General features: G+C 42.8%; 1 protein-coding gene and 1 long non-coding RNA gene across 13 annotated transcripts; one reads left to right on the forward strand and one right to left on the reverse strand.

Annotated features, from left to right (window-relative positions):
- Window positions 1-1,803: 1,803 nt before the first annotated feature.
- gata3 (GATA binding protein 3) lies at window positions 1,804-13,700 on the reverse strand. Of its 8 annotated transcripts, none has more exons than XM_032589297.1 (6): window positions 13,572-13,700; window positions 9,166-9,545; window positions 8,103-8,630; window positions 6,341-6,612; window positions 4,929-5,054; window positions 1,804-3,168 (listed from the first exon to the last, which is right to left on the reverse strand). In XM_032589297.1, exons 2-6 carry the CDS (start codon window positions 9,398-9,400, stop codon window positions 2,878-2,880), a joined length of 1,452 nt encoding a protein of 483 aa, XP_032445188.1. In that variant the 5' UTR covers window positions 9,401-9,545; window positions 13,572-13,700; the 3' UTR covers window positions 1,804-2,877. The 8 variants fall into 8 exon arrangements, with proteins under 8 accessions (XP_032445188.1, XP_032445189.1, XP_032445187.1 ...); XM_032589298.1 differs by lacking the exon at window positions 13,572-13,700 and adding an exon at window positions 9,697-9,984 and having other exon boundaries at window positions 8,160-8,630; XM_032589296.1 differs by lacking the exon at window positions 13,572-13,700 and adding an exon at window positions 9,697-9,982.
- Window positions 10,182-20,271, forward strand: LOC116736678 (uncharacterized). 5 transcript variants are annotated; one of them, XR_004342652.1, is made up of 3 exons: window positions 10,182-13,274; window positions 18,076-19,289; window positions 19,444-20,271. It is a non-coding gene; the product is annotated as an uncharacterized LOC116736678 (long non-coding RNA). The 5 variants fall into 5 exon arrangements; XR_004342653.1 differs by having other exon boundaries at window positions 18,079-19,289; XR_004342650.1 differs by lacking the exon at window positions 10,182-13,274 and having other exon boundaries at window positions 17,011-18,336; window positions 19,117-19,289.
- Window positions 20,272-25,734: the final 5,463 nt, after the last annotated feature.

The following is a 25,734-nucleotide window of genomic DNA, read 5'->3' on the forward strand; positions in this document are numbered from 1 at the left end:
AACCTGAACATCCGACCAGGTAAAAGACCTGAGGTGTTTCATCCTTCAGCTGATCTTCTGTTTGTCATGTTTTCAGCAAATAATCACCTTAAAACTTTTATCCTGTTTTACATTTAAGAATCTGTTTTATCTTTGGGATTATTACAGATTCAGTTAAGAATTGTGAATAATCTGTCTGTTTGTGACAAACAGCTGGAAACAAAGAGTCTGAGGTTGTTGTTTATCCGTCAACTTGACGTTTTGATTCTCTTTGTCGCTGTTTTATGTCTGGATAAGTCAAAGGTCAAAGTTTGTGCCTTTCTAAAGTATTCACAGCTCTTGAACTTTTCCTTCTTCATGCTGTTTGTTCTCTAATCTTCTCCAACTAACTTCTGAGACTTTGACCAGATTTTATCCAGGGGTGTCAGAGTAAACAGGGCACAGCGCTCTTAGCAGGTTTTCAATTATAATTTTCAAATTTTAATTTTTAAAGTTGTTTTTTATACAAAACAGTAGGATGACAGTATAATACCGACAATATGATGGTCAGATGAGATCCTAACAATACAAATGTAGATTAAAATACAGAAAAATAAATTATTTATAAGTGTATCAGTTTTTAAAACACCAAACTGGAGGTTTAATATTTAAAATCTGAGCCTCACTCTTCAGTGAAAACTGTTTAATTACATGTTTTCCTACAGAATCTCATATAAGCTGAAAAGTAAAGTCTGCTGTGAAAGGAATAATCCAAAGCTTTGTGATGTTTGTAAAAGGTTAAAACAAAAGGGAACAAAAAGAGCAAACATCACAGACGAAGTGATTCCATCATTTTTTTTAAATATTTAAATTTCATCTTGGTTTATAATGGGACAAAGAGTCAATTTTTTAATCATTCCTCCATTAACGTTTGTATTGGTCCTTTCTTCTTGTTTTCCAGAGTGAAGCATCATGAACGCTGGCTCACAGCTGAGGTGGTGGACTGACCTGCACGAAGCAGAAAGAAAACTGAGGAAACTGCGACGGCTGCAGTTTTGTGCGGACTTGTTTGTACATTAATCTGCGGCAGACGCTGCCTGTGAATTCCTGGTATGATAATGATGTTAGAAAGGTTAAAGAGGTTTGAAACACTTAAAATTCTGCTCTGGAGTCAACGGAGGCCGAAACCTGCAGGAAGGGTTCAGCATGCAGGTGAAGAGAAGTTAGAAAGTGCTTCAGCTGCAGGTTGCTCATGGTTTAGTGTGTTTGTAGTTTATAGGAGAACGTTTTATTGTGACATGGAGACATTTTTATTTGCAGATGTGAATTCTGAATGCATTGGACCTTCAGCTGCAGGGCTGCTGATAAAACCTGCGGCTGCATCCATGCAGGTCCCTGTTCTGTCCCAGCTGAAGACTTGAAGCATCTCATGCTACAGATATCGCAGGTTTCATTTCATGGCTTGATTATGAATAATATTAGGAAATTGTGCAGTTTTAAATCAAGAAAACATGGATGAATCTGTATTTATGTAGAAACAGGATGAGACAAAAGCACCTTCAGCCGTGCCATTTGACTTGTTCCTCCATCGCTGTTGTTTATTTCTTGTCTTCCTGTTTGTGCTCAGCTGACCTGAAGCTGTTCCTGCAAACGCAGAGCAACAGAACAGGAGCAGAACAGCTACATGTATGTCTGAATATGAGCATAAAGGTGTGTGTGTATGTATACATATGGCCGGGTGTCTCTGGTTGTGGTTTTGTGGGTAGGTGAGTGGGTGGGGGTGTGCAGAGCGCCGGAGATCACACAGCACAGAAACACAGAACAGACAGCTCTCGACCACAGCGCTAACATGTCAACAGAGATTAAACTAGTTTATTATTTTCAAAGAGCAAAAAAAAAGAAAAAAATACGAAACAAAAAAAGCAGTCATATTTTACACTAGTGATTATTATTAATTTTTTACAACCATTCAGTCTGCATAACATAAAGAAATAATTCTACATCTTTGTTTCTTTCGTATTTTTGGTACTCTGATTTATACATACAAATAACAAATACAGGAACTTTTTTTCACAATGCATATAATCTGTGGGCAGAAAGAAAGTCTTTCAGGTGATCCAATGTATGTGTGTGTGTGTGTGTGCGTGTGTGTGTGTGTGTGTGAGAGCGCTTCAACAAAACCAATTGCCCGAGACGTATAGCACATCCAAAAAATAAAATAAAAAGGAAAAAAATCTAATAAAATAAGAGAGAAGCCGGCGGCCAGAGGCGCCGGATCTCTGCAAACTTAATGCGACACATTTCATGCAGGCAAAATCTGAGGCCTGCCCTGTCTCAAAGTCTTTCCCTCTCGCTTCTTTTCCTCCTCCGGGACTCGGTGGAGTCTCTGCACCTGCTGCGACTCGTACCCTTCTAGTCGTTAGCTGCCCAGGGGCAAATTTTCTTTTTTCTTACTTAATTAAAAAGTCTTCATTAAATGTACTGTATTTCATACAATTTGTACAAATATGATCAGTCTGTCCTCTTCTTCAGCTGAACAAGAGGAAAGGAAAGGAAGCAGAGAGGGATGGGTCCTGTTTCACAGGCAGAAGGTGAGGAGATGCGGGTCGCAGGGACTGGGTGTGTTGCGGTGGAGGAATGGCTTTTTATACACAATGGAGCTCCATGTTGGGCGGAGTCTGCGGCTGCGGCGGGTGGAGGAGAAACGTCCGCTGGAAAAACAGAAACCTTCCCCCTGGAGGTCAGTGCGCCGCAGTCAGTTCGAGTCTGCAAAGCATTTACATCGCAGAGGAACACTTGGGTTTTATAAAAATAAGACAGAACCGAGGAGAAAGGATCCCGCTTGGGTCGAACCGAAGAGTCTGGAGCGGAGGTACCGAAGGGCGTGGAGGTGACGGGGGAGCCCGGGGCGCCGGGGCCTTAACCCATGGCTGTCACCATACTGGAAGGGTGGTGGGGGGCGAAGGGGAGGCTGGAGGAGGGGTGCATGGGTGTGGGGGTGGTGAGCATGTGGCTGGAGTGCGAGAAGGGGGGGAAGGAGGACATGTGGCGGGACAGGGCGGCCGGGCTGAACGAGCTGCTCTTGTCCATCAGGCTCTTGGAGAAGTCGTCCATGTTGTCTTGGGACTTTTTGCTCTTCTTGGACTTACTGGACATCTTCCTGTTCCGGGTCTGGATGCCTTCCTTCTTCATGGTCAGAGGTCGGTTGATCTGCTCTCGAAAGGAGACAGAAAGACGGCAGATTAGTACTTTGTCTTGAGATATGAACATGAAAAAACAAACATTTGTGACCAATTTGGAGCTGATGCATTTCAGAAACTCGACTCGTCCATTTCAGGCTGGTATTTAGATTTCTATCTTAAACTGAAACATATTTGCAGCTGTGGTGTTTCCTCAGAGAGAGAGGAGGACAAATAGAAGATGGAAGTGGGACGGATGGAAGCCATTCAAGCAGAGACGATGCAGGCCGGCCAAGTCCTTGTTCACTTGGCCATGCGTGGACTAAAATGGCTCCAGCTGCCATTACCTACAGGTTGGGATGAAGAGACTCTGGAAGCAGGACTGGGATTCCTTCTCAGAATAAAGCCGAGCATTTTTCAGCTGACTGTCAATGATTATCGGAGGGCAAAGATCTCCTCTGGTTTCTTCCTCCAACCTACGACTCCACACGGTGGTGGGGGAAAACTTTCTCCGGCTACGAGTTACGCTACGTAAAGCCAGGTGAGCCTTTCCTCTTTGATGCCTGAAACTTCAAACATCTGAACCCGTTGACCACCTGAGAAAAGACAGCGAGGCGTTCACACCCGCCGTACTGTCAAACCTCAGCCTGGGACAGAGGTGTCAAAACTAAACATACTGTAAGTCTCAGACGGTTCCACCCCGTCCTCACTCAGCAGGGTCTGCTGGAGGTGCAAACACAAGCTAGCTTAATGCTAATGTTTTGCGTCCTAATTAATCCTAATCCTGACAGATCTATCCAGAATTCACTCCAAGAACCTGGAATAGGATTCGAGCTCCAACAGAAATCCAGATTTACTCAAATAAACCAATTTGAGAATTACTCAGAGTCAGAACCAGCTAAGTACTGAAATGTATGCAGACACATAACAGAGTCTCCCTCTGGGGTTTTCAATGCACAATCAGCTGCTAAATACAGAAAATACCAACTAGAAATAATTACTCCCACCAACATCTGGCGCCCCCTCTAGCGTGGCGCCCCTGTATAACGCACTGCCACTTTTTACCCACTGACTCAGAGGTTGGGGTCAGTTCAGATGCTAATAAGTAGCTTGGAAATCTTCTTCTTCTTTGTGTTTAAACTCACTCTCAGTCTGTTTTCAGTGGCAAACCATCGGCCAAGAGAAACATGGGAAAGTGATTTAAGAGAGGGCGCTTGCGTGACAAGCAGGGCAGCAGGGCGGAGAGTCTGTGCCTGCACACTGGGATATAAGCAAACTCTGTCATGTGAGAGAGGCAGAGGAGGGGAGGAAGAGGAGGGAGAAGAAATTACCTACATGTGGCCTGAGAGCAGTTAGTCTGCTTATTATTATTATTAGCTGGAGCTACAATGGCGGTTTGATTGGGAGTGACAGCTTTGTGCAGGAGAGGGGAGATAAACGAGTCCCCGGGGTGTCCGTCCTGTAGATGTGAAATCCTGTGGTAAGACACCAAGCGACCCAAAACGAATCAGGCAGATTGGTGTTCAGAGGGGAAAACCAAGAGGGTACAAACACCCAGAAATTAATCTAATTTTAATTATTATTTAAAAGCAGGCAGACTGCAGGTTGAGCTCACTCCACTGCCAATAAATCAGAGTTTGCGTTATCTCTGTGCTACGGAAATTCTCTGCAGGGACAAGTCAGATCAAATATTCACAGGAAGAAGAGTCCAAGATGAGGGCATGAAATATTCAGCAGACCTGTGTGTGTTGGCGGCGGCAGCAGCAGATCCTGAGCAGGTTTATTACTTACATTGTGCAGCTTGAAGTAGAGGCCGCAGGCGTTGCACACCGGGTCTCCGTTGGCGTTTCTCCGCCACAGCGTTGTCGTCGTTGTCTGGCAGTTCGCGCAGGACGTCCCTGCCCGCCTGGCTGCAGACTGCACAAAAACCACGAGTCAGGTGACCGAGCGACAAACCAATCAGCTTCAAGATTCACACAAAACAGCGGCTCTTCTTCTAGCTGACAGGTTGTGGGTGAATCTACTGTCCTTTAAAATCATTACATACTTATGAATAAACGCAGCAGAAACTCTTCAGATTTCCTTTCATCGCAGATCAAAAGCACAAGTTATTTCCTCTCTAAAACACTGAAGGCTTTTATTTTCACTGTATATATTTTCCATCTTTTTATGCATAAAAGTGCAAGCTGAACATAGTTTAAAGAGCACAAAGACAGAAATGGCAGAAAAAGAGCTGCTTTCACTCCGGGCTCTAAAAATAGCATCATGGTGCGCATAACTCAGAGAGAATAAATATTTACAGAAGACATAAAAGCAGAGCCGTTCATCTGATTCAACCTCCGTTCTGGAAAAGGCTGAACGTTTGAAACGTTACGGCGAAAGTTTGTTAATGCAGGAGAAACGCTGCAGCCTGGCAGCGATGAAGACACAGAGCATGCAGCAGCAGCAACGCCTTGACATTGATGTTATAATCTCTAAAAACAATCAATACCTACGGGTGACCGCAGAGGACACGCCAAAAGCGAACGACTACATTATCTGCTGGAGGCATTTCCAATTATACGGCTGTTGTCCTAATAAGTCCTGCTGCCGCTGCGTGCTGGGATTAACCAATCAGAGAGCAGCAGACTTTGATTCCTTTGACGTGTTTTCCTTTCTGGAAATTTGATTTGTGCAGCGCGAATAAATAAATATTTATTGAATTATTAAAACGTTGTGCCTAACGCTGCGCATCGCAGAAATATTTTAGCGGGTTTAAACAAGCGCAGGCCGTGCGGGGCTCCGGACAGCCTCTGTGTTTTGACTGCGCCGTTATCTGCGCCGCGCAGATATCCGGCAGCCCTTTCCTCTCCATTCCTTCCCTGAGACGTCGGCTTTTCACATTAAGGCCGGAGGAATAAGTCCAGAGGCCGGCAGAGCAGGGCTGGTCACCTATTGCTTCCTAACACTTTTTATTTTTACTAAATCTAGGGAACTCCTTTAAGCTCATAAGTCATGAGGGGGTTTCCCTACAGAAGAAACCTCAACCTATTTTTCTGGAGCTCAGTGCATGCAGCCACATTCAGCTGCAGAAGAAGCAACTTAAAAATACACATGAGTCCTTTTTGCACACAGCAAAATCAATCTTTTTTTTTTTTATTAATCTGAATTATTTTCAGATAATGCATTAATTTTTTTCTCAGGTAGTATCTGAAAACAGAGACCTGCACTTGCCGAGTCAATTTCCTGCAGCTAATAGGCCTACTTCTTCCTGGATAGAGGGGGAAACAAACACAGAGAGAGACGGAAACGTCATCAGCAGAGAGGAAAATGTCGGTGGAGGAACGTACCAGCCGCCGCTTGGGCTTGATGAGAGGGCGGTTCTGCCCGTTCATCTTGTGATAGAGGCCGCAGGCGTTGCACAGATAGTGGCCCGTACCGTCCCGCCGCCACAGCGGGGTGGACGTGGCCCCGCAGTTCACGCACTCTCTGCCTTCTGCGTGCGGGAGAGCGCACAACATACACACACACACACACACACACACACAGAAATAAAAGATAAAAACACGGACACGGGGTCAGGCGGAGGCGGAAATACAAAAATCATGTTGATGTAATAATCAGGGCTGGCAGGAAAAAAATCCGTTAATGTTATGACAAAACATGAATTCAATAATCAATAACAATAATAATAATACAGAAAACGACACATTAAACATATTGTTAGTTTTCTTAAGGTCCTTAAAACCACAAAGCTAACGTCTCTAAACAATCTGAAACATTTTGGATCTTTTTTTTAATATCATAGTTTAGCATTTCTCTTTCATTCACCATCTAATAACAAAAATAATATTTTATGTGAGAGTTTTTCCCTCCGGCCTGTTCTGAGATGACGGTGAAGCCTGAAACTGAAACGCGGCGCTGCTGTTATTTGAAAGCAGAGTGAAGCTTTGTGAACATCAGCGAGAAGATTTCTGCCTTTTCATGCAGCCACACTTCCCTTTTTTATAAATCACACACTCACACACACTGCTTTAGATGTGTGACAGACACACACAGGCACCTGGGAAGCTGCGTTTCTCTCTTTCTCTTTTGACTTTGCAAAAGAAAGAAAAAATCAAACAGGAACTGCGTCGGTTCCAGGCATGTGAGACAAATGCAGGCCTGAGAGCGAGAGGCTCCGCTGCCTGATTTCATTTTAAATAAAGGAGGAAATGTGCAGAAAAATCTCCTAAGTACTGCTAAGATCTGAAAATATTCTGTAAATGCCTGTTATCTCCAGTGATCCTGGAATTAAAATCTTTATTTGCATTTTAATCCCGATGATATGCATCAACTAATCCACTGTTTTCACCGCTGATTCTAATCTCATTACAGAAAACGGCCTTTTTCTGTGTTCTCATAATAATAATAATAATAATAATAATAATAATAATAATAATAATAATAATAATAATAATAATAATAATAATAATAACAGAGCCCTCCGGTCTGCGGCGCAGCTTCCGGTTCTCGCGCTGGCTCAACAAAGCGACAGTGGCGCGCGCTGGCCTGACAGTAATGGGATTATCCTGAACATAGAAACTGGGAGACAGAGCAGAGCAGAGCAGAGCAGAGAGCCGCCGTCTGCCGTCCTCTCTGTCTGCACAGCGGAATGACTGCGAGCTTCACCCTGGATGGAATTAGAGCCAGGCGGGTTTTATTCTTTATGAAGGAGAAAAAATCTCTAAATATTTTTATTAAAATGGGAAAATATCAGATTCATTTCAGTTGGAAAAAATATTTCCTATTATTATTATTATTATTATTATTATTATTATTATTATTATTATTATTATTATTATTATTACTAGATGAGGAGCTGAAAGAGGGCCGGCTCGGCCTGCCGGAGCTCATGCTCTGGTTTGGGGACAACATGGCTCTGCGGGTCTCTGTAAATCTGGGGAAACGTTAGAGCAAAAGGGAATGTAATAAACGCACGCCTACCTGAACAGGACCTTGTTTTTGGTCTCGTTTTGGAACCATAACTAGAAGATGACCCACCTATCAGGCTACTTGGTGGGAAGAGGCCTGGGCCGTATTCATAGGGTGGGTATGTGGCGATGGGGTGGTGGGCAGAGGTTGACCCTGCTCCGATTGACGCCACGCTCCGGCTGTGAGCTGATTCCAGTTTCATGCTCTCGGCCAGGGTCACCTGGTACTTTATGCACTCTTTGTCCTCCTGGCGCCCGGAGCTGCTGGAGCCCGGGGTGGAAATGCCCGGGTCCGGGGACACGTCTTTGGGAGGGGTCGGGGGGAAGGTGAAGAGGTGCGGACTGGAGTGTCCGGTGGACAGGGAGGTGGAGGAGGCCGGGGGGTAGACGGACAGGCTGGCCGGGGAGCCGTGGTGCAGCGGGTTCTTGGGGAAGGGGCTGAGGTTCCAGGGGGAGCTGCTGTGGTGGGGGGGGATTCCTTTGCTGCCCTCCAGCCAGGGCAGCGAGCTGTGCAGTAACGACGGGCGGCACACCTGGCTACCTGCAGCGGGAGACACAACAAGATCAGCAGCCTGCTCGGTTCGCAGCAAATCAACAATCTAAAATGTGATTTTCCAGCATGTCAGGTAACAGAAAGCTTCATTTTCCCGTCTAACAGGCCCTGATGCAACAGCTCTGCTATCCAAACGCCTCAAAACAAACTGCGAGCTGACTGTAGAGGAAGTTACATGGTAGGAAACTCCACAAGCGGCTGCATGTGGCGCTGCTGCCTCAGATGTTCATGTGATCAGAGGGACAAATTTCCCAAAAATCTCCACAAACTCTGAGTCGCCGTCAAACACGCGGCCGGGCCACAGAAACTGATCACACACGGCCTGATCTGAAAAACAAGTCCTCACTAGAGAGGCAGGTCGGGAACACGAGAAGGTAAAAACTACGAGCAGAAACTGAAACCCGTCCCGGATCAAATTCTGATGTGAAACCCAGCCGCAGAGCTTTTGCGAACAATCATCGAAAAAGCTGGATTATGATTAAAAACTAAAAACAAAAAGGCCCCGAAGAGGCCGTCGACTCACCGGGTGGAGGAGGAGGGTACCTCTGGACGGCTCGGACTGAGTTCCCATAGTACGAAGAGACGTGGTTCCCCTGTCCATCGATATTAAACAGTACATCCACATCTTCCGCCAGCGGATACTGCGAAGGGTCCATGTACGAGTGGCCGAGGCCCGGGTGATGAGAGCCGGGATGCTGTTCGTTCAGCACCGCGGGATGATGGCTCATCCATCGAGGCTGGTCCGCACTTACTTCCATCGCTCGCTCTTTGTCTTCGAACCTGATTTAATTATTTCTGTTCTTCAGTAAAAGTTCATGTGGAAAAAAAACGGAGCAAAGAAATAATCAGTCCCAAATCCGTTTGCGTTAAAATCCAACAGGTTCCGCGGCCGCTTCCGATCACCTGGAGACAGAGAGCAGAGCGTTAGAGTCACTTTCTGGTTCTGTTCTTCATGCAAACAAAGCGGCGCACACTGGATTCACGAAATAAAAATAAATCAATCAAAATGAAAAGAAGAAAAGAAAACGAAGAGAGATTTAAAGAGCAAACATACCCGCAGAAGCCCCGCATGCAACAACGCCGCTGCCGCACGAACACGGCCAAAATGGAATCCAGTTCGGCGCAGAGTTCCTGAACTCTTTCCTCTCAGAAAAAACGTGACCAGATATAAAAAATAAAAGATGTGAAAGTTTTCAGGCTGGTTCAACAAGTAGCGCAGAGCTGAGTCTGCGCTGCGCACTGAGCGGCACCAGCAAGTTCAGCTCACTGATCAGATCTGCTGCTACCTTTCTCCATTAACCCCGCTCTCTCTCTCTCTCTCTCTCTCTCTCTCTCTTTTCTTTTTTTACAGTGAAGGCATTCTTTCAGGATGGCGCCAGGCAGCTCAATGCTCGCAGACAGCTGCGGCGCGACGCAACTTAAGGAGGGTCTGTCAGTGTCATCAGCTGAGGGGAGGAGCCTGATAATTGAATCCAACTAAAGTAAGAAATGCAAAAACTGCAAGTTTTCAATCACTTCAGATAAAAAATAAAAACATAAATTCTCCACATTATTTATTAAAGGCTTTCAAAGGAAACGGAAGTTTAAAAAGGCGCAAAAACTGAACAGATTTAAAAAGAAACAAAAATAGCAGGAATAAATAGAATGTTTGTGGTGAGACAAGAATATTAAGAAGTAAAGATTTGTTTGTTTCATTCATGTCTCAAAGTGCTGCAGGGTGCGTGTGTGTGTGTGCGTGCGTGTGTGTGTGTGTGTGTGTGTGTGTGTGTGGGCGTGTGTGTGTGTGTGTGTGTGAGAGAGCAGCGCAGCCTGTTGCTTTCGGGACGTTTCTGCTCTTTAGATTGTGACAGTGCGTCCTCTCGCGGTGACAGCCTCATTATTCTGACTGTTGGCTCCGAAACGCGCAGCACGCGGCGCGCGCGGCCCGGACGCGCTGAGGGCCGCGAGCCAAGACCTTTCATCAGATTTCATTTCTTTAGATGTTACAGAAACGTGAACAATTATTAACAGAATAGTTTGTGGCTCTGTTAATATTTCTGCTGCAGTCACGGCTTCATTTTAAACACTGAAGAGAAAAAGTTCAAAATACAAAATATAACATTTGGAGAAAAAAACACAACTTGTATGATCTAATCTTATTTATCACCTTAAAAATAAATTCAGGTTCATTTTCAGATTAAAAGTTACATTAATAAATAATCTTTAAGCAGGAATTAAATATATTTTCTTTCTATTAATTTCAGTTTTATTAAATGGAAATAATATTCAGATGCTGAATTTCTTGTTTACATTTGTTGTAAGCAGAAAATCATCTCGTGCGTTTTAGTCTCTATTACATCGATACTGTAGTAGTAGTGGAAATGTGTGTGTGTGTGGGGGGGGGGGGGGGGGGGGGGGGGGGGCATCGACGCCACTGGATGTGACGTCACTGTAAAGCCAGGAAATGAACCCGCACAGGGCGCGCAGCTCGGTGGGTAAAAGCAGTCGGGGGCGCGCACGCCCTTGCTGTGCAGCGGCGTCGGAAGCAGCAGCAGCAGCTGCTGCAGCTGCTGCAGCATCCATGAGGCTGCTGGATCAGCGGGGAGCCGCACAGGGGAATTCATGAGCTACATGCGCTCAAGCAAAAAAACAACCAAGAATTGCACAAGTCGGCCTGCCGCTATGATCAGACCTCATTTGGATCAAACGGAACCAGTCAGAACTGTTCCCGCTCTGCCCCGAACGCCTCACTGCGCTTCAGGGTTTTAATCCACTTAGTTTAATATTGGGGAGGAAGAGGAGAGGAAGAGGAGCAAACCGGAACCTGAATCTGGTTCAGAGTCCGAACCGGACAAAGCAGCAGCCCGGCGGGAAAATAACAACTATAACCATAACAACAATAACAATAATAATAAAAATAATAACAACAATAATAATAATAACAATAATAATAATAATAATACAGACTGAGTTTTATTTCTCTTGGTTCGGGTGAACAGAACCAGTCCGGAACCAGGCCTGTTCTGTACCAGGATGATTTTCTTTTAAAAATGAAAATCAAACTGAAATATCTCCAGTTTTTTTCCTTTGTGTTTTGTAAAAAAATAAAATAAAAATAATAATAATAATAATAATAATAATAAAGACTCAGTATTAAATGAATCCCTGAGCAGAATGTGAGCAGAGCTGCAGTCACAGTTCTGGGTCCAGTCGCGGTTCTGATGACGCAGATTATTTCTGCCTGATTATGTCAAACATCTCTGATTAAAATCAAAACATTTTTTTTTTTTTTTTGCTCTGCGGCTCAGAGTTTAAGATTGGAACAGATTATTCTGCTGCCAGTGAGAGGATCAAATATTTTAGATTAGGTCTCGCCTACATGTGTGTGTGTGTGTGTGTGTGTGTGTGTGTGTGTGTTTATCCCTAAACATCATTGTTTCCTTATAAACAAAAATTAAATTACAACAAAAGGATAATAAATTAAATGATAAACAGTGTGAATTAAATTCAGCAGCCAGTGAGATAAACGTGTGAATATTTGGAGGTTCGGTGTGAGACGGGAGGTTCTGGGTGTCTCGGTGCTGCCGGGGTCTCCGTGTGTCAGATTTCTGCTGCTTTCTCATTTCTGCCAAAACAAAGTGGCAGAAGAGCCTGACTAATATGTGGCTTTCAGCCTGACAGCAGGACGAAATTTAGAAAAACAGAAAAATGGCGCTAAGACGTTGTTTGCGGAATGTTTCCAGGAGCTGCGGCGCGTCGAAGCGGAGCGGGCCGCAGGTGAAGCCGGCCGCCGGCTGCAGGCTGCCGGCTGCGGGTCAGGCTGCCAGGCTGCACCGGCGCTGCACGCATGTCGAAACCGCTGCAGCTCCCCGCAGGTAATCTATTTGTTACATCACTGAGTCATTTGTCACCTCGCTGCTCTTTTCAAGAAAAAGGAGCTGTTATTCTCTCCGGCATGTGAACAGAAGCTGCTTCTTAGAACAAAACGAGGGCGTCAAATTCTGCTGCTGAAACCTGAAAGCAGAACTTCGGTTCCTAGAATGATTTAAACTGAGAACAAAAAACATTCTTCGAGTGTAAAAAGGGAAAAAATAGAGCAGTTAGTGTTTTCTGTCATTCTTTCCTACACTGACGTGAAAAGGGAAAATGGTGAGCCGGTCGGCCGAGTTGTGATGCTTATCAGCGTCTGTATCGCTGCTCGCCAGACGCGCTGATGTAATCTGTCAGCCGCCGTGCGGGGCCTCTTCACCTTCATTCAGCTCATTGCTGACTTTTAAGAGGATGGGCTTCCATTTAGAAATTCACTCTCAATTTAAATACTGAATTAAAAAAAATAAAAATAAAAAAAACTCCCAGCAGCTGAAAACCGGCACCGACCGGCCGGCTGGCGGCTCCGTACTCAGCGTCAAATATTTAATAATAATTAAATCTAATTTGGGAGATTTTATTTTTTTCAGGCAGAATTAAATAAATAAAAAAAATAGAAAAATGCGCGCCGCATCTCCTCCCTGATGCTGCCCTCATTTCTGCGCCATATCGATGCAGAGAGCGGACTGAGATGGAGGAAGAACAGCCGCCGGCAAGGTAATCAGATCGATTTCACGGCTGGAGCGGCTCCGCGGCCGGAACCGCCGCCATCAGCCTGAGCGGCAGGTAATGTGCCGCTAAAACTCCTCATCTGCGCTATTTTAGCTGCGGCGGCTGAAATTTGGGGGAATGGGCGGCGGGTCGGTCCGGAGAGAGGCGCGGAACGCGGCGTTGAATCAGTGTTGGCTCAGTTCGGATGGAGGCTGCTGGAGAAGCCGCCGAACCCGAAACGAAAAAAACAAAAAATGAAATTGTGTCTGAATATTTAGGATTCTGATTCAAAGCAAAAGTTTCCATCATTCCGAGCCGAACCGCAGCAGCAGGATCCGAGCAAAACGAGCTTCACATGGAAAAGCTACTGACCTGACCGCTGGACGCCGCGCCGCTTTCCTTCTTCTTCTTCTCTTTTCTTTTCTCCTTTTTTGGTTTGTTTTTTTCCTCCCCTGCAGATGAGAAGAAAGACTGACATGCAGATGGAGGCGCCGATGGCATTTAGAGACAGGCGGGGAGAGAGAGGCTGAGAGGGCGAGAGCTGTGGACGGGAAGAGCACACACACACACACACACCCCCACACACACACACACACACACACACACACACACACTGAGGCTTCTTACTGCGCGCTCCCGCTCGTGCACGCGCCAGGCCCTGGCACGGTCCCGGAGTCACCAGCCTGATTATAAATAAGAAACGCGCGCGCACGCATGTAGGCTACCGGGGCACGGCAGCGCGCGCGCGCACGCGGCCTCGCCTCTACTGTATGAGCAGCTTCCGGCTCAGAAAGCAACTAGATGCGGCTGCAGCCAATGGGAAGAGGCCTGCATCACAGGGTTAACTGTCAGGCTTCACGCTTCTCCTCATTATTCCGTTTCTTTGACATTTTTAGGAACATTTGAGACGATTTTCATCTCAATCTATCGACTGAATATTGAAAATAGATCTGGTTTTGTTTTAATCCAAATATAACACCCCGGTGTGTTTTAAATGCTTCCCTGCTCTTCAATAAATTCAAGCTTTTTTCATCTCAAGGATTAATTTTAGAGTAAAAATAGATTTTTCCCACAATGTTCTGTTGTTTTATCTGATCAACCTAAACCAGCATTTTAAAATGTTCTCATCCTGAACAAATATACACCTTAGAATCAATTTTAATGGGAGATTTGTTCATTTTAATCTGAAAATAATTTTTCTTACCATGTTTATTTGTTTAATAATTTGTTGTTTAATTGAATATGTATCCAGATTAACCTATAAATCTATTTTCTCCGCGATTTGTTGTTGTTTTCTTAATAAATCAAGATTAAAGGCCTGGAAGCTCTTTGTAAACGCCTCTTTTTAAACTAATGTAAGAATTTCAATCCTTTTAAACTGAAACTGGTTGATTTTGAATCTATTTTTCTGCCGTTTTATTCGTTTTATCAAACAGAAAACGGATGTAAGATCTCCAGGGCCTTTTGTTTGCTTGTTTATTAAATAAATATCAGTTTTAGAATAAAAAGCGGAGTTAATTATTGAACTGCGCTGATAGCAGTGATCTTCAGTGACACGGAGCTCCGCGTCCCTTTGTGCTGCAGCAGGAGCCGCTGCGCCACAAAGGACAGAGCAGTGCAGCTGCACGGAGACAAATAAAGCCAGAAACGCGGCGGGGGGGGATGCAGGCTGAACTGCAGCACAATGTGATCGCAGCAACACGTTGGGTCTGCTGGTTATTTTTTTTTATATGCCAGAAAAGAAGAAAAAGGCGCGAGCGGACTGAGTAACCCGGCGCGCGCACAGAGGCCTGCTTATTGACAGCTCGGTTGATTGAAAGGAGCACCAAGCAAATCCGATCCTCCTCTGTGAGAAACGCGCCGGAGGAGCAGAGAGGAAGAGGATGCTGCAGGCTTGGCGCCTCGACTCTTTGAAGGAGAATGTAAACTGATCACACCCAAATCTAGCTTTGGTGGCGGAGGGTGGGGAGAAATTCAATTAAGGTAATAAATTAAAGATAATTGGCGCAAACCGCCTTGTATAAACTTACGGATGCGGCTCTGCAGCCAAACGCGTCTTTTTAAAGAGATGAATAATTCAGCGCGCTGCGCTGCGCTGCGCGGCTCCTCATTTAGGAGGAATTAGAACATGCCGGCATCTGAATGGAATTAGAAAAATAACACATCCAGATCGTAATGATTTATTAATCTGCTTTTGATGCAAACGCAGCGCGAATGCTGGGAATCAGATTTCAATGTAAAGGTGAAGCAGCACAGATGGGAACAACGATCAGATTATGGCGGAATTTATTCACATTAAAGATGCAATAAAGATTCATTAGGAGGGAGGAAAAATAATAGGAATCAATTTGGAAGATAAACAGGAAGTGGCTCGATTTTAATTCACATTTCTATTATGTTAGAGAAGAAATGTTATTTATTACGGCTGAAATGTGGCGTTGAGTGTCCCAGTCACCTGAGCAGCCATGTTGTCTCTCACCTTTACACGCTGCGGTGTTTCACCGCATCAACGCGTTAAAAGCTGATAAAACTGATCAGCCACTTTCCTCCAAACGGGGAGTAAATTTTCTCTTTCCAGCAGGATTCCTCTCTGGAAACGTGCAGGGAGATGACCTTAATTTGAGACAAAAAAAGAAAAGAAAACAACAGCAGCCAATGCGCGGGTTTAATCTATTTACTCATTTATTCTCTCAGTGTGTTTTATTACATTCCGTGCACCCTCCAAAGCCGGTGCATGCGCGTGCGTGCGCGCGTGCGTACGCGCCGCTTCTTTCTGCCTGCGATTTTTATTTTAAAATATTAGGCCGAGGTGGGGAGAATTATAAACGACTCGGCTCTTATCTGCTGCCTTCACGTATCCAGGATCACAGAAGCTGATTAAGAAAGAAGTCACAGCCAACGCTGGATTCATAATGATTTGGAATAATGAATCCTTATCTCCCCTCTGCAGATTATCAGCCTTTCAGCTCGCCATGTTTTGTTACATGGGATAATTTATTGCATCTAATACATCACAATGAATCTGATGGGGGAAAGTGATGGCCGTGTTAGCAGAGAGGCTGCTTCTTTCCCTTTTTCTTTTTTTATTTTATTTTATCCCGAGGCAATGAAATGCCTTTACGATTTTTAATTGGTAAAATATAAGCAGGATCTGATAAAATAAAAAATAAAACAGCAGAAAATAGAAGCAGAGAGGTGTAATCTTGGCCGCTAGTGTTCCAGCAGCACTGCGCTATAATTAGTGTGTCAGTTTCAACCTGAAATTAACAGCATCGACCTGCCATCTCTGGCTCTGCGCGCGCACACCCTCATTTCGCATGATTTATTTTTCCACCAAGAACAGATAATTAATCATAAACACATGGAGAGGAAAATACTACAGCTGCAGCGAGCTGCAGATAACGGAACATTTGCATCTAAAAAGATTTGATGAAACCAGGTTTTTCTTCTTCTTCTCATCCCACCTGAAGGCTGCGGGTTCGGCTCCACACCGCAAACCTTCCGCTCACTTTGCGTGATTAATCTGCGGCTGGTGACGTATCATTAATCACTGCTGCAGGGGCGGCACAGCTTTAAATGGGGCCCAGAGCGGAGTCTGAACGGGGGCCACAAAACAGCAAAACAATCTATCTATCTATCTATCTATCTATCTATCTATCTATCTATCTATCTATCTATCTATCTATCTATCTATCTATCTATCTATCTATCTATCTATCTATCTATCTATCTATCTATCTATCTATCTATCTATCATCTATCTATCTATCTATCTATCTATCTATCTATCTATCTATCTATCTATCTATCTATCTATCTATCTATCTAGTTATGTTTACATGCAGATGTTTAAAATTTTCATACTGGCTGAAATTTTGATTTTAAATCCTTTCAAAATAAAACCTAAATAAATAAAAGACGAATTTTCAGCAACATGGATTCAGTGGAGACATTTAGGGTTCCTGAGGCCCCCTGCTGGCCTGGAGGGTTTACGCAGCTCAAGGGTCACATGACTCAGTTTCATTATTTATGTCTGTTTACACAAATATTACCAATAATAACAATAATAATAATAATAATAATAACAATAATCACATTATTCTATTGTGCACCCAAATAACATAACCACACCATAAAGTGAACTAACTACATACTAAATAACTAATTACGCAAATAAATAAATAAATGAATAAATAAATAAATCTACTGACATGTTTTTTTATTTCTGATTTTCCTTCCTGGTGTTTGTTTGCTCTTCTCCTCTTGTTGCTTAATCACAACAACAGTAATAAAAAATGAACTAAATCATAACTTTTAGTTTCTTAAATTTTCTGTCTGTATTATTCTATTCAAAATGATCCGATCTTTCAATCACGATGAAATTAAATAAAAATGTAAAGTTCTTGAGATCAAAGGAAAATGAGCATTTTTTAAAATTTATGATCAACAAAATTTGAGGTTTTGAGATTCTGTAATATTTCTTCAGCGCCCCCTGCAGGCCTGTTTGGCCTCACAGCAGCAGCTTCATTCACTTATTCCTTGGGCCGGCTGTGATCCTCCTGATCATGACTGTGCTGCAGTCTGTATGGTGTGCATGAATAATAATAATAATAATAATAATAAAAAAAAAAAAAAAAATAATAATAATAATAATAATAATGATTTTATGGATAATGAGTCCTTGTTGGATTGTTGGAGCAGAGCCCGGTCCACTCAGGTTCTGGACGGCGCCATGTTTGAACTCCATCACGGTGCCAGGAGAAATTAGCATTTTATTTGCTCTCTCTTTCTCTCTCTCTCTCTCTGTCTCTCTCTCTCTCTCTCTCTCTCTCTCTCTCTCTCTCTCTCTCTCTCTCTCTCTCTCTCTCTCTCTCAGCAGCACCACCAGATATTTATCTCTTCATACTCGGGGAAGCTGCCATGTCAAACAAACCCAGGATGGACCCTCAGCCGGGTATCCAGGAACCCCCTTCCTCTTCCTCTTCCTCTTCCTCTTCCTCTTCCTGCCTGAGCAGAATAATCCAGGACCGGTTGGAGTCCAGAGAGTTTCATGGACGGAGGGAAACAAAGGCTCTCTAAGGCTGACTGTGGCCCTGGGCAGAATCTCATCTGGGGCCCCACCTCCAGCTCTGTCCGTGTAATTACACTGTAAAAAACATTTGTTGTTTTTACACCTCATTTTACAGTAACTAACGTTTCCTCAGCCTTTCTGTTCTCTGGATAATCTGTTAACTCTTTAAACTGTTTCATTAAAATAAAAAAACTGGCCTTGATTCTTTTATTCTAACAGGAACCTGATGAAATCACAGAAGTGTTTTTACCCATTAAGCTTTCAGATGAGTTGGAAGACGGACTGCTACTGGAGATCCTGTCATAAACAACGACTCTGAAGAAACTTGGATGATAAAAACTACGACAACATTTACATTTACTGAAGTATCTTTAAACTGATTTGTGGAATCCTCTTTAGAAATCTAACAAAAATGTTATAAGTTGTGATTATTTAATTTGCCATAACTACAAATAATTAGGAAAAACATTTATTTACTATAAATGTGTGAAGATGCATAGACAGTTTTGATTTTTTTGATTTGATTGAACTTTTATCAATCAGCAGATTTTATTTATATAATGTTAAATTGCATCAATGTGAAAAGACATTAAATATTGTTTAATTTTAACAATGCAGAGTCAGCTATTTATTAATATTATAAAGGATTTATTAATAATTGCTGTCCCAGTATCCTGATATGACCAAAATGAAACTCTTTCAGTTTCTGGTGAATAAATTCATCAACATGTTTTACAGATTATGAATCAGTTTTAATAAATCCTTTCTGATGGATTCACTTCCTGTATAAATGTTTTCAGTGGATTATCAGCCCCCCCTGGACACGCCCCTGCTGATTTGTGTCAGGTTTTCCTCCCGCATGGCGCCGGGTAGAGGAGGGCTGTCGGGTTCAGACCCCCGCTCCCTTTTTAACTGTCAATGAGGCAAAGATCAGGTTGCAGCGGGCCGGGGTCTCCCGGACCGGACCGGAACCCGAACCGGATCAGGAGGAAACCTCCACAAACTCCCGGTTACTTCCGGTAACTTCCTCAACTCAAATAATATTTTATTTTAACATGTAGATATAGAATCTCATTATTCTGTTGCTCTGATTTTCTTTGAGTTGAGTTAGAGAAGCTGCTGAATTCAGAATATTTCTGTTGGATCTAAACTGAGTTTTTCTCTTTTTTGCAGAAACTGAAGCTCGTTTTGTTTTTCTTCAGGTGTTTCCTGACAGGATGGAGAGCAGAAACTGGTTCTGACGGACTTCCGGTGAAGTGAAAACTGGACAGTTTCCTCTGAACGCGGAAGAAATGCGGGTCTTTAACTTTATCATGACTAACTGAGCCACAGCCTGAATGTTATTGATCTTCATCAGGCTGATCAATTGAACCCATCGCCTCCTGATTGGAGGGGAAAGCAGCGCAGAACCCGCTGCGGAACTTTTCAAACTGGGCGCTAAAGAAACGCTTTAACTCCCGCCTGACGCTGCGGGATGAACCGCAGCTTCACCGCAGGCTGCCGGTGTGCGGGAGCGGCTGAGTGACGCTCTGTCTGCGGGATCATGTTTAATCCCCGCCTGTTCACAACTCATTTCTGCACACAGAAGCGCAGAGATGGGGACTCAGATGGTTGCCGGGGCAACCGCGTTAGGACTGACGGAGCCGTTTCCCTGAACGGAGGCAATCTGCAGCAGAGGTCGTCACAAAGTCATTCCTGATTACTTTCCTCTTTCCTGGAGCTTCTCGGCTGCAGCTCAGCATCCAACAGTTCATTCAGTTCACTAATTCAGTTCACTCGTTCAGTTCACAGGTGCAAATCCTGCATGTGACGTCACGTGGATCCGTTCCTCGCAGATCCGAGTTTCAGGTGTTTTTTTTCTGTTCATGTTTCTGATGATTCCTTCAGATTCAGATCTGAAATGACTCTGTTATGTTTCTGATTTTACACGGAATCAGTAAGTCACGTTGTTGCTTGGATTTTACGGCGCCACGTTCAGGCCCTGAACTTCACATTTTAACGGAAAAAAGCGCAAAGCGACTCGGATGTAACGAGTAACGCGACGGTTTAGTAGAAATGTAGTGAAGTAGAAAGTACAGCTACTTACTGTAAAATGTAGTGGAGTAAAAGTCGAGTTAAAAACTAAAACCTCAGCAGTAATAATTCAGCCAGTGATTAATGTAGAAGTTTTGTGCATTAAAGCAGCAAATGTTCTCAAAAGTCATTAGATTAGAAGCCGAGAGTTTGACTTCACTCCTGTTTTTATTTTAAATATTTTAAACTCTGAATGTTTGTTTTGTGAAAAATATTCAGTTAAATTTGTTTCACAGAAACTTTTACACTGGAACATTAATTAAACCCACAGGTTAAAAATCAGCATTAAATGATCTTATTGATTCATTTTTATTCATTCCTCAGCAGATAAATGTTGAAATATTTATAATACCGTTAAAAACGTGATTTATTGAAGTAAATAAATTCATAAAGTGAAGTTCATATTCTGTTGGAAAATGAAACCATCAGACTATGAAGCATATGCTGCTTGTTTATCTCCTAAACCTTTTCCTTCCACTAAACTTTCCATTAATATGTGGATGTAGCACTCTGACCAGAAAGCCTGTTTAGCAGTGATATTTTCCACATGTTTATAACATAAAAATGTATCACTGTTTATGTAATAAATCAATATAATTCAGTTTAAATCAAATATTTATGTTTAATATTCACCAGTCGAATCAAAGTGAGGAGTTTCCTGCTGCTTGTTCTCTAGATTCCCTGAACGTGAAAGAGCCTTCCCCTCCATCCTGCGTGTCTCCAGGGAAACCAACACGCAGCATCATCAGCATCCAGCCTCATAATCCCGAGATGAAGGTGAGGCGTCCCGTCTGATCAAAGCGGCCGTGCGGCGCTGCAGGCCGGCCTCCGTCACTCAAACACTTCCTGCTCCACCTGCATGCTGCAGGCCGCCAGGCTGCGCTAGCTTAATGAAGCAGCCGTTAGCCGTTAGCTTCATGTGATCATCCAGATGGAAATGAAGACTGCAGGTGAGGGTTCTTGGCTCCGGCTCACCTGGGCTCATTAATTCATCCAACCTGGCAACGCTGCTCTCACTACTCCTCACAACTTTCCTCCCAGCTTGCAGAGAGCCACAGGCGCCTGCTGTGTGTGTGTGTGTGTGTGGGTGTGTGATAAAGGTGAAGGACAACAATCTGGATGAGGAGGACTGGCGATAATAAGGCTAATAAAGTATCTCTGTGCTGCACATTGTTCTGCTGCTGCAGGAGCCAGCAGCGCTCTTCCTCATGAACTCTGAATATGCAAACGCGTTTTATGGAGAATAACGTAATTACAGGAGAAGCTTCAGGTTGTTTTGATGTCACTGTCCTCCTTTCACAGCCAGCAGGTCTGAAGAGCTGAAGCTTTAAAAGGCCTCAATAAAACCCAACGCAGAACCGCAGGCTGAACTGGAACAACAAGCAGAATCTGGTCAGAACTTCACAGGAGAACCGCCGGTCTGATTCATTCATTCATTCATTCATTCATTCATTCATTCATTCATTCAGTTCAACATCAGAACTGGCTTAAAGGGCCAGTACCAATTCATTTTATAACATAATAAAGCAACTATGTTATATCCAGCTGGCATGAAAATGACTTAACAGAAATTTTATTTCCTGATTTAACCTCTTGAAATTGGGCCTGTCTCTTTAAGAACTTCTAAACCAGAACCAGATCAAAACCAGAACCAAATCAAAACCAGAACCAGATCAAAACCAGAACCAGATCAAAACCAGTGTTTCTGCCTGAAGTCATTTATTTATTCAGTATTTCTGTGTCTTCTCTGCAGGTGAGTTCAGGTGAGTTCTGGTGAGTTCTGGTGAGTTCAGGTGAGTTCTGGTGAGTTCAGGTGAGTTCTGGTGAGTTCTGGTGAGTTCTGGTGAGTTCAGCTGCTTTCTGTTGGCAGCTGTGAGCTCAGAGCCTCTGACCTGCTTTCGGTGGAACCTTCAGACCCTCCAGACTTCCCCTCATCGCTCGCTGCAACCGCAAACCGACCCAGATATGATCCAGGGCAGCCCGGTTCTGGAGGAAGGCGTCTGACTGGAATCCAGCGGTTCTGGTTCTGAAAAAACTAAGAAGTTTTTTCAGAACAAAAAAAATGATGTAACTGTAGACACACTTATATAAACTCATATTTATCACTAGACTGCTCACAGTATTGATCATAAGTTATTGATATTTACCGATACTCTCAATGAGAAAAACAAACGGTGAAAAAAATAGTAAAATTAACAAAACATCATTAATTTAAATTTATTATGACAACAATAAATCTAAATTCTTATCGTGATTAGAAATGTATCACTATAAATAAAGTTCCTGTACAGGTTTATATGAATTAAACTGGAATAATATTTAAATATTTTCAATATTTTCCATCCTTCATTTCAGAAAATAAAGTTTATATTTAAATATATTTATCACAATTGGAGCAGAAAAAGTTGAGTTTTTTCAGTGCGTGACACTTTAAAAAGTGAATCATAAATAAGTTAATGAGGAGATAAATCTTCTTCCTCCCAGCAGGTGAGCCTCTTCTGCTCCTCTTCCTCAAACTGCGTCATGTTTGTGCTGCGTTTCCTCCAATCAGCTTCAGAGCTCACGACCTTTTGACCTCCGCTCTGGAGCCGCTCTTCATCACTCAGTCCTTCCTGATTGCTGCTTTTTGAAGGTTTCTGCTCCACATGCAGCAAACATGGAGATGAGAGGAAATGTTTCCGCAATCAGAGAAAGTCATGTGGAAAACATTCCTTATCGATGGCGCAGCAGCAAACTGCTGCCGTCTGGCCTCCGCTCCTCTGATCTGATCCGACTCCGTTTCTGATCACATCAGGACATTAAAGGTGAAAGTATGAAAAGGAAAAGAGAAGCCAGGAGCGGAGAGTTTAGACAAACTGGAGTAAAGTACTGAGAATTAATAAAACTAATTCAGGTCACAAATATGAAGCAAAACAAAAATAAAGAGAAATTCTGGGTTAGTTCTATTGTGATAATAAAAAAGGACTATAAGAGGAATTTATTACTTATTTTTAAAGTAACTTTTTGAGACTCAAAAACAAACACTGCTCTTGAAAAACACACGTTACATAAACTCATATTTATCACTAGACTGCTCACAGTATTGATCATAAGTTATTGATATTTACCGATACTCTCAATGAGAAAAACAAACAGTGAAAAAAATAGTAAAATTAACAAAACAGTTTTGTTTTGTTTTAAACTTCATTAATTTAAATTTATTATGACAACAATAAATCTAAATTCTTATCGTGATTAGAAATGTATCACTATAAATAAAGTTCCTGTACAGGTTTATAGGAATTAAACTGGAATAATATTTAAATATTTTCAATATTTTCCATCCTTCATTTCAGAAAATAAAGTTCATATTTAAATATATTTATCACAACTAGAGCGAAACCTAAATAAGACAAACTCAGGTCAGAATGATAAAAACTGATTTTAAAACAGAAGTGAAGGAGGAAATGCCACAGAATGTTTCAGCTCAGAGAGCTGGCTGCTAGATTAGTGGTGGAAAGTTGGGTGGAAGGAAAAACTCCCAACTTGTTAGAAATGAATTTGGGGATTTCAGAAACTCATGGATGTTCTGCATTGGTCTCTTAAATCTGATCCAGGTTTTGATTAGAAATCATATTTTCATCTGTGGCATAATTTTGCAATCAATAAGACGGAAGAGAGGTTGGTGTCTGCTGACTAAATGTGTTTGAAAAGTGAGCAGGTGTCTGAATGAAGACTTCTGATTGTCTGAATGGTTTGGGTCGATCAGAACCAGTTACAGTCCCAGTTTGTTTGTTTTGTCTTAAATCCAGAAGCGAACTGGACCAGCTTCCTTCTCCAGTTTATCGTTTCCCCAGTAAAACAACTTTCTGCTGACAAAAACTAAATCCAGGTCGAACTTTCCTTTCTTTCTTGTTGGATCCGCTTCACGGATGTCAGGGAATCGACTTACAGCTGCAGATGAAGCCAGAGGCATGTGCCACTCATCCTCCGTGTGATTCGAACTCCTGAAGCTGGATTGTTTTATCTGGAGTCGGTTTGAGCCGCCAGCCAGGAAGTGTCAGTCAGAGCTGCTGAAGGCTTTGGGAGCCGCCGGCGCTGAGCGCAGATACTCAGAGATTATGCTTTATTAGCTGTTCATGGAGAATTAATAGTGAGATCAAAGTTAACATCTCTGCCAGGCAGGCGGCGGCTTTTCATCACCAGGAGACATCAGAGCAACTTCTGCTTCCTCTGGACAGAACCAGGGAGACGGATCGGCCCATATTGGAGAAACATGGGAAATAAAGCCGAATATGTCGGAATGTAGGTTAATCTGGTTCTGCAGGTTTTGGTTTGTGTCCCAATCAATCTGATTTCTGGGTTTCGGGTTTCAAAGTCAACATAAATGGAATATTAATCGTCATATTTCACGTTTATTGATGATTGTAATCATCAGTAAATATGATCAACAAACTGTTATTGCTATTGTTGACTGTATGTCGTGTTTATGTTTCGTGCTGTAAACACTTTGAAGTGCCTCCTTATTGAAACGACTTACAGGAATAAACCTGATTGGTTGAACAAACTTTTTGGTTTCCAGATGAAAATATTCTGAGATCTTTGAGGAAAAACTCAAATCTGGATTTTTTCTGCATAAAAACAGAACATTTAACAAACAGAGTGAAAGTTTGGACAGTCGGCACCGAATAACAACGGCATCCTAATGAGATCCAGGGCTGGGCTTTGACTAGGCCCCAGACAGTTCCTGCTGTGTTGTTGTGTTGCAGGATTTCTTCAAGCTCCCTCTGATAAACGCTACTGAACATCCCAAACCATGACACCTCCACTGCCGTGCCTCCAGAAGTATTTAGTTTGTTCCAAACATGTTCTGGTCCAAATGGTCCAGTTTCAGACTCAGACTGGTTTTTACTTTAACCAGATTCAAAGCTGCTGGTTTTCCTCCTGAAACCTGAAACAACAAACATTTAGTTCAGATTTTCACTGTTTGTTCTTCAGACTGTTTGAAGGTTTATCAAAGTTTTTCTTCAGACTTTCGCTGCTCTTTTCTCTCATTCACGGAATATTTCACCAGTTTGTTTCTCTGATTTCATTTTGATTTATGAATCAATCAGAAATGAAAAATAAAACGTCTCATAAACTCAGACGTGTTTTTCCTCAGAGCTCGGTTTCTTTACTAATCCATCACTTTTACTGTCTGCCTGCATCTGGAATCTTTAAAATCTGGAAGATTATGAAGCTGTTTTGCCATTTTCCAGAGCAAATTTAAATTTTCTTTTTTTGTCTGTTTCCATTTCCTCTGTTGAATTTATTTAAAATGTATTAATCATAAAACAGTTTGAGGAACAGAAAATAGGATTTCAGCCACAACATGACATATCCATCAAGCTGTTAGTTGGTGCATCTGCCTGA

This window comes from Xiphophorus hellerii, chromosome 17 (genome assembly GCF_003331165.1).
Source record: "Xiphophorus hellerii strain 12219 chromosome 17, Xiphophorus_hellerii-4.1, whole genome shotgun sequence".
NCBI classification, from domain to species: Eukaryota; Metazoa; Chordata; class Actinopteri; order Cyprinodontiformes; family Poeciliidae; genus Xiphophorus; species Xiphophorus hellerii.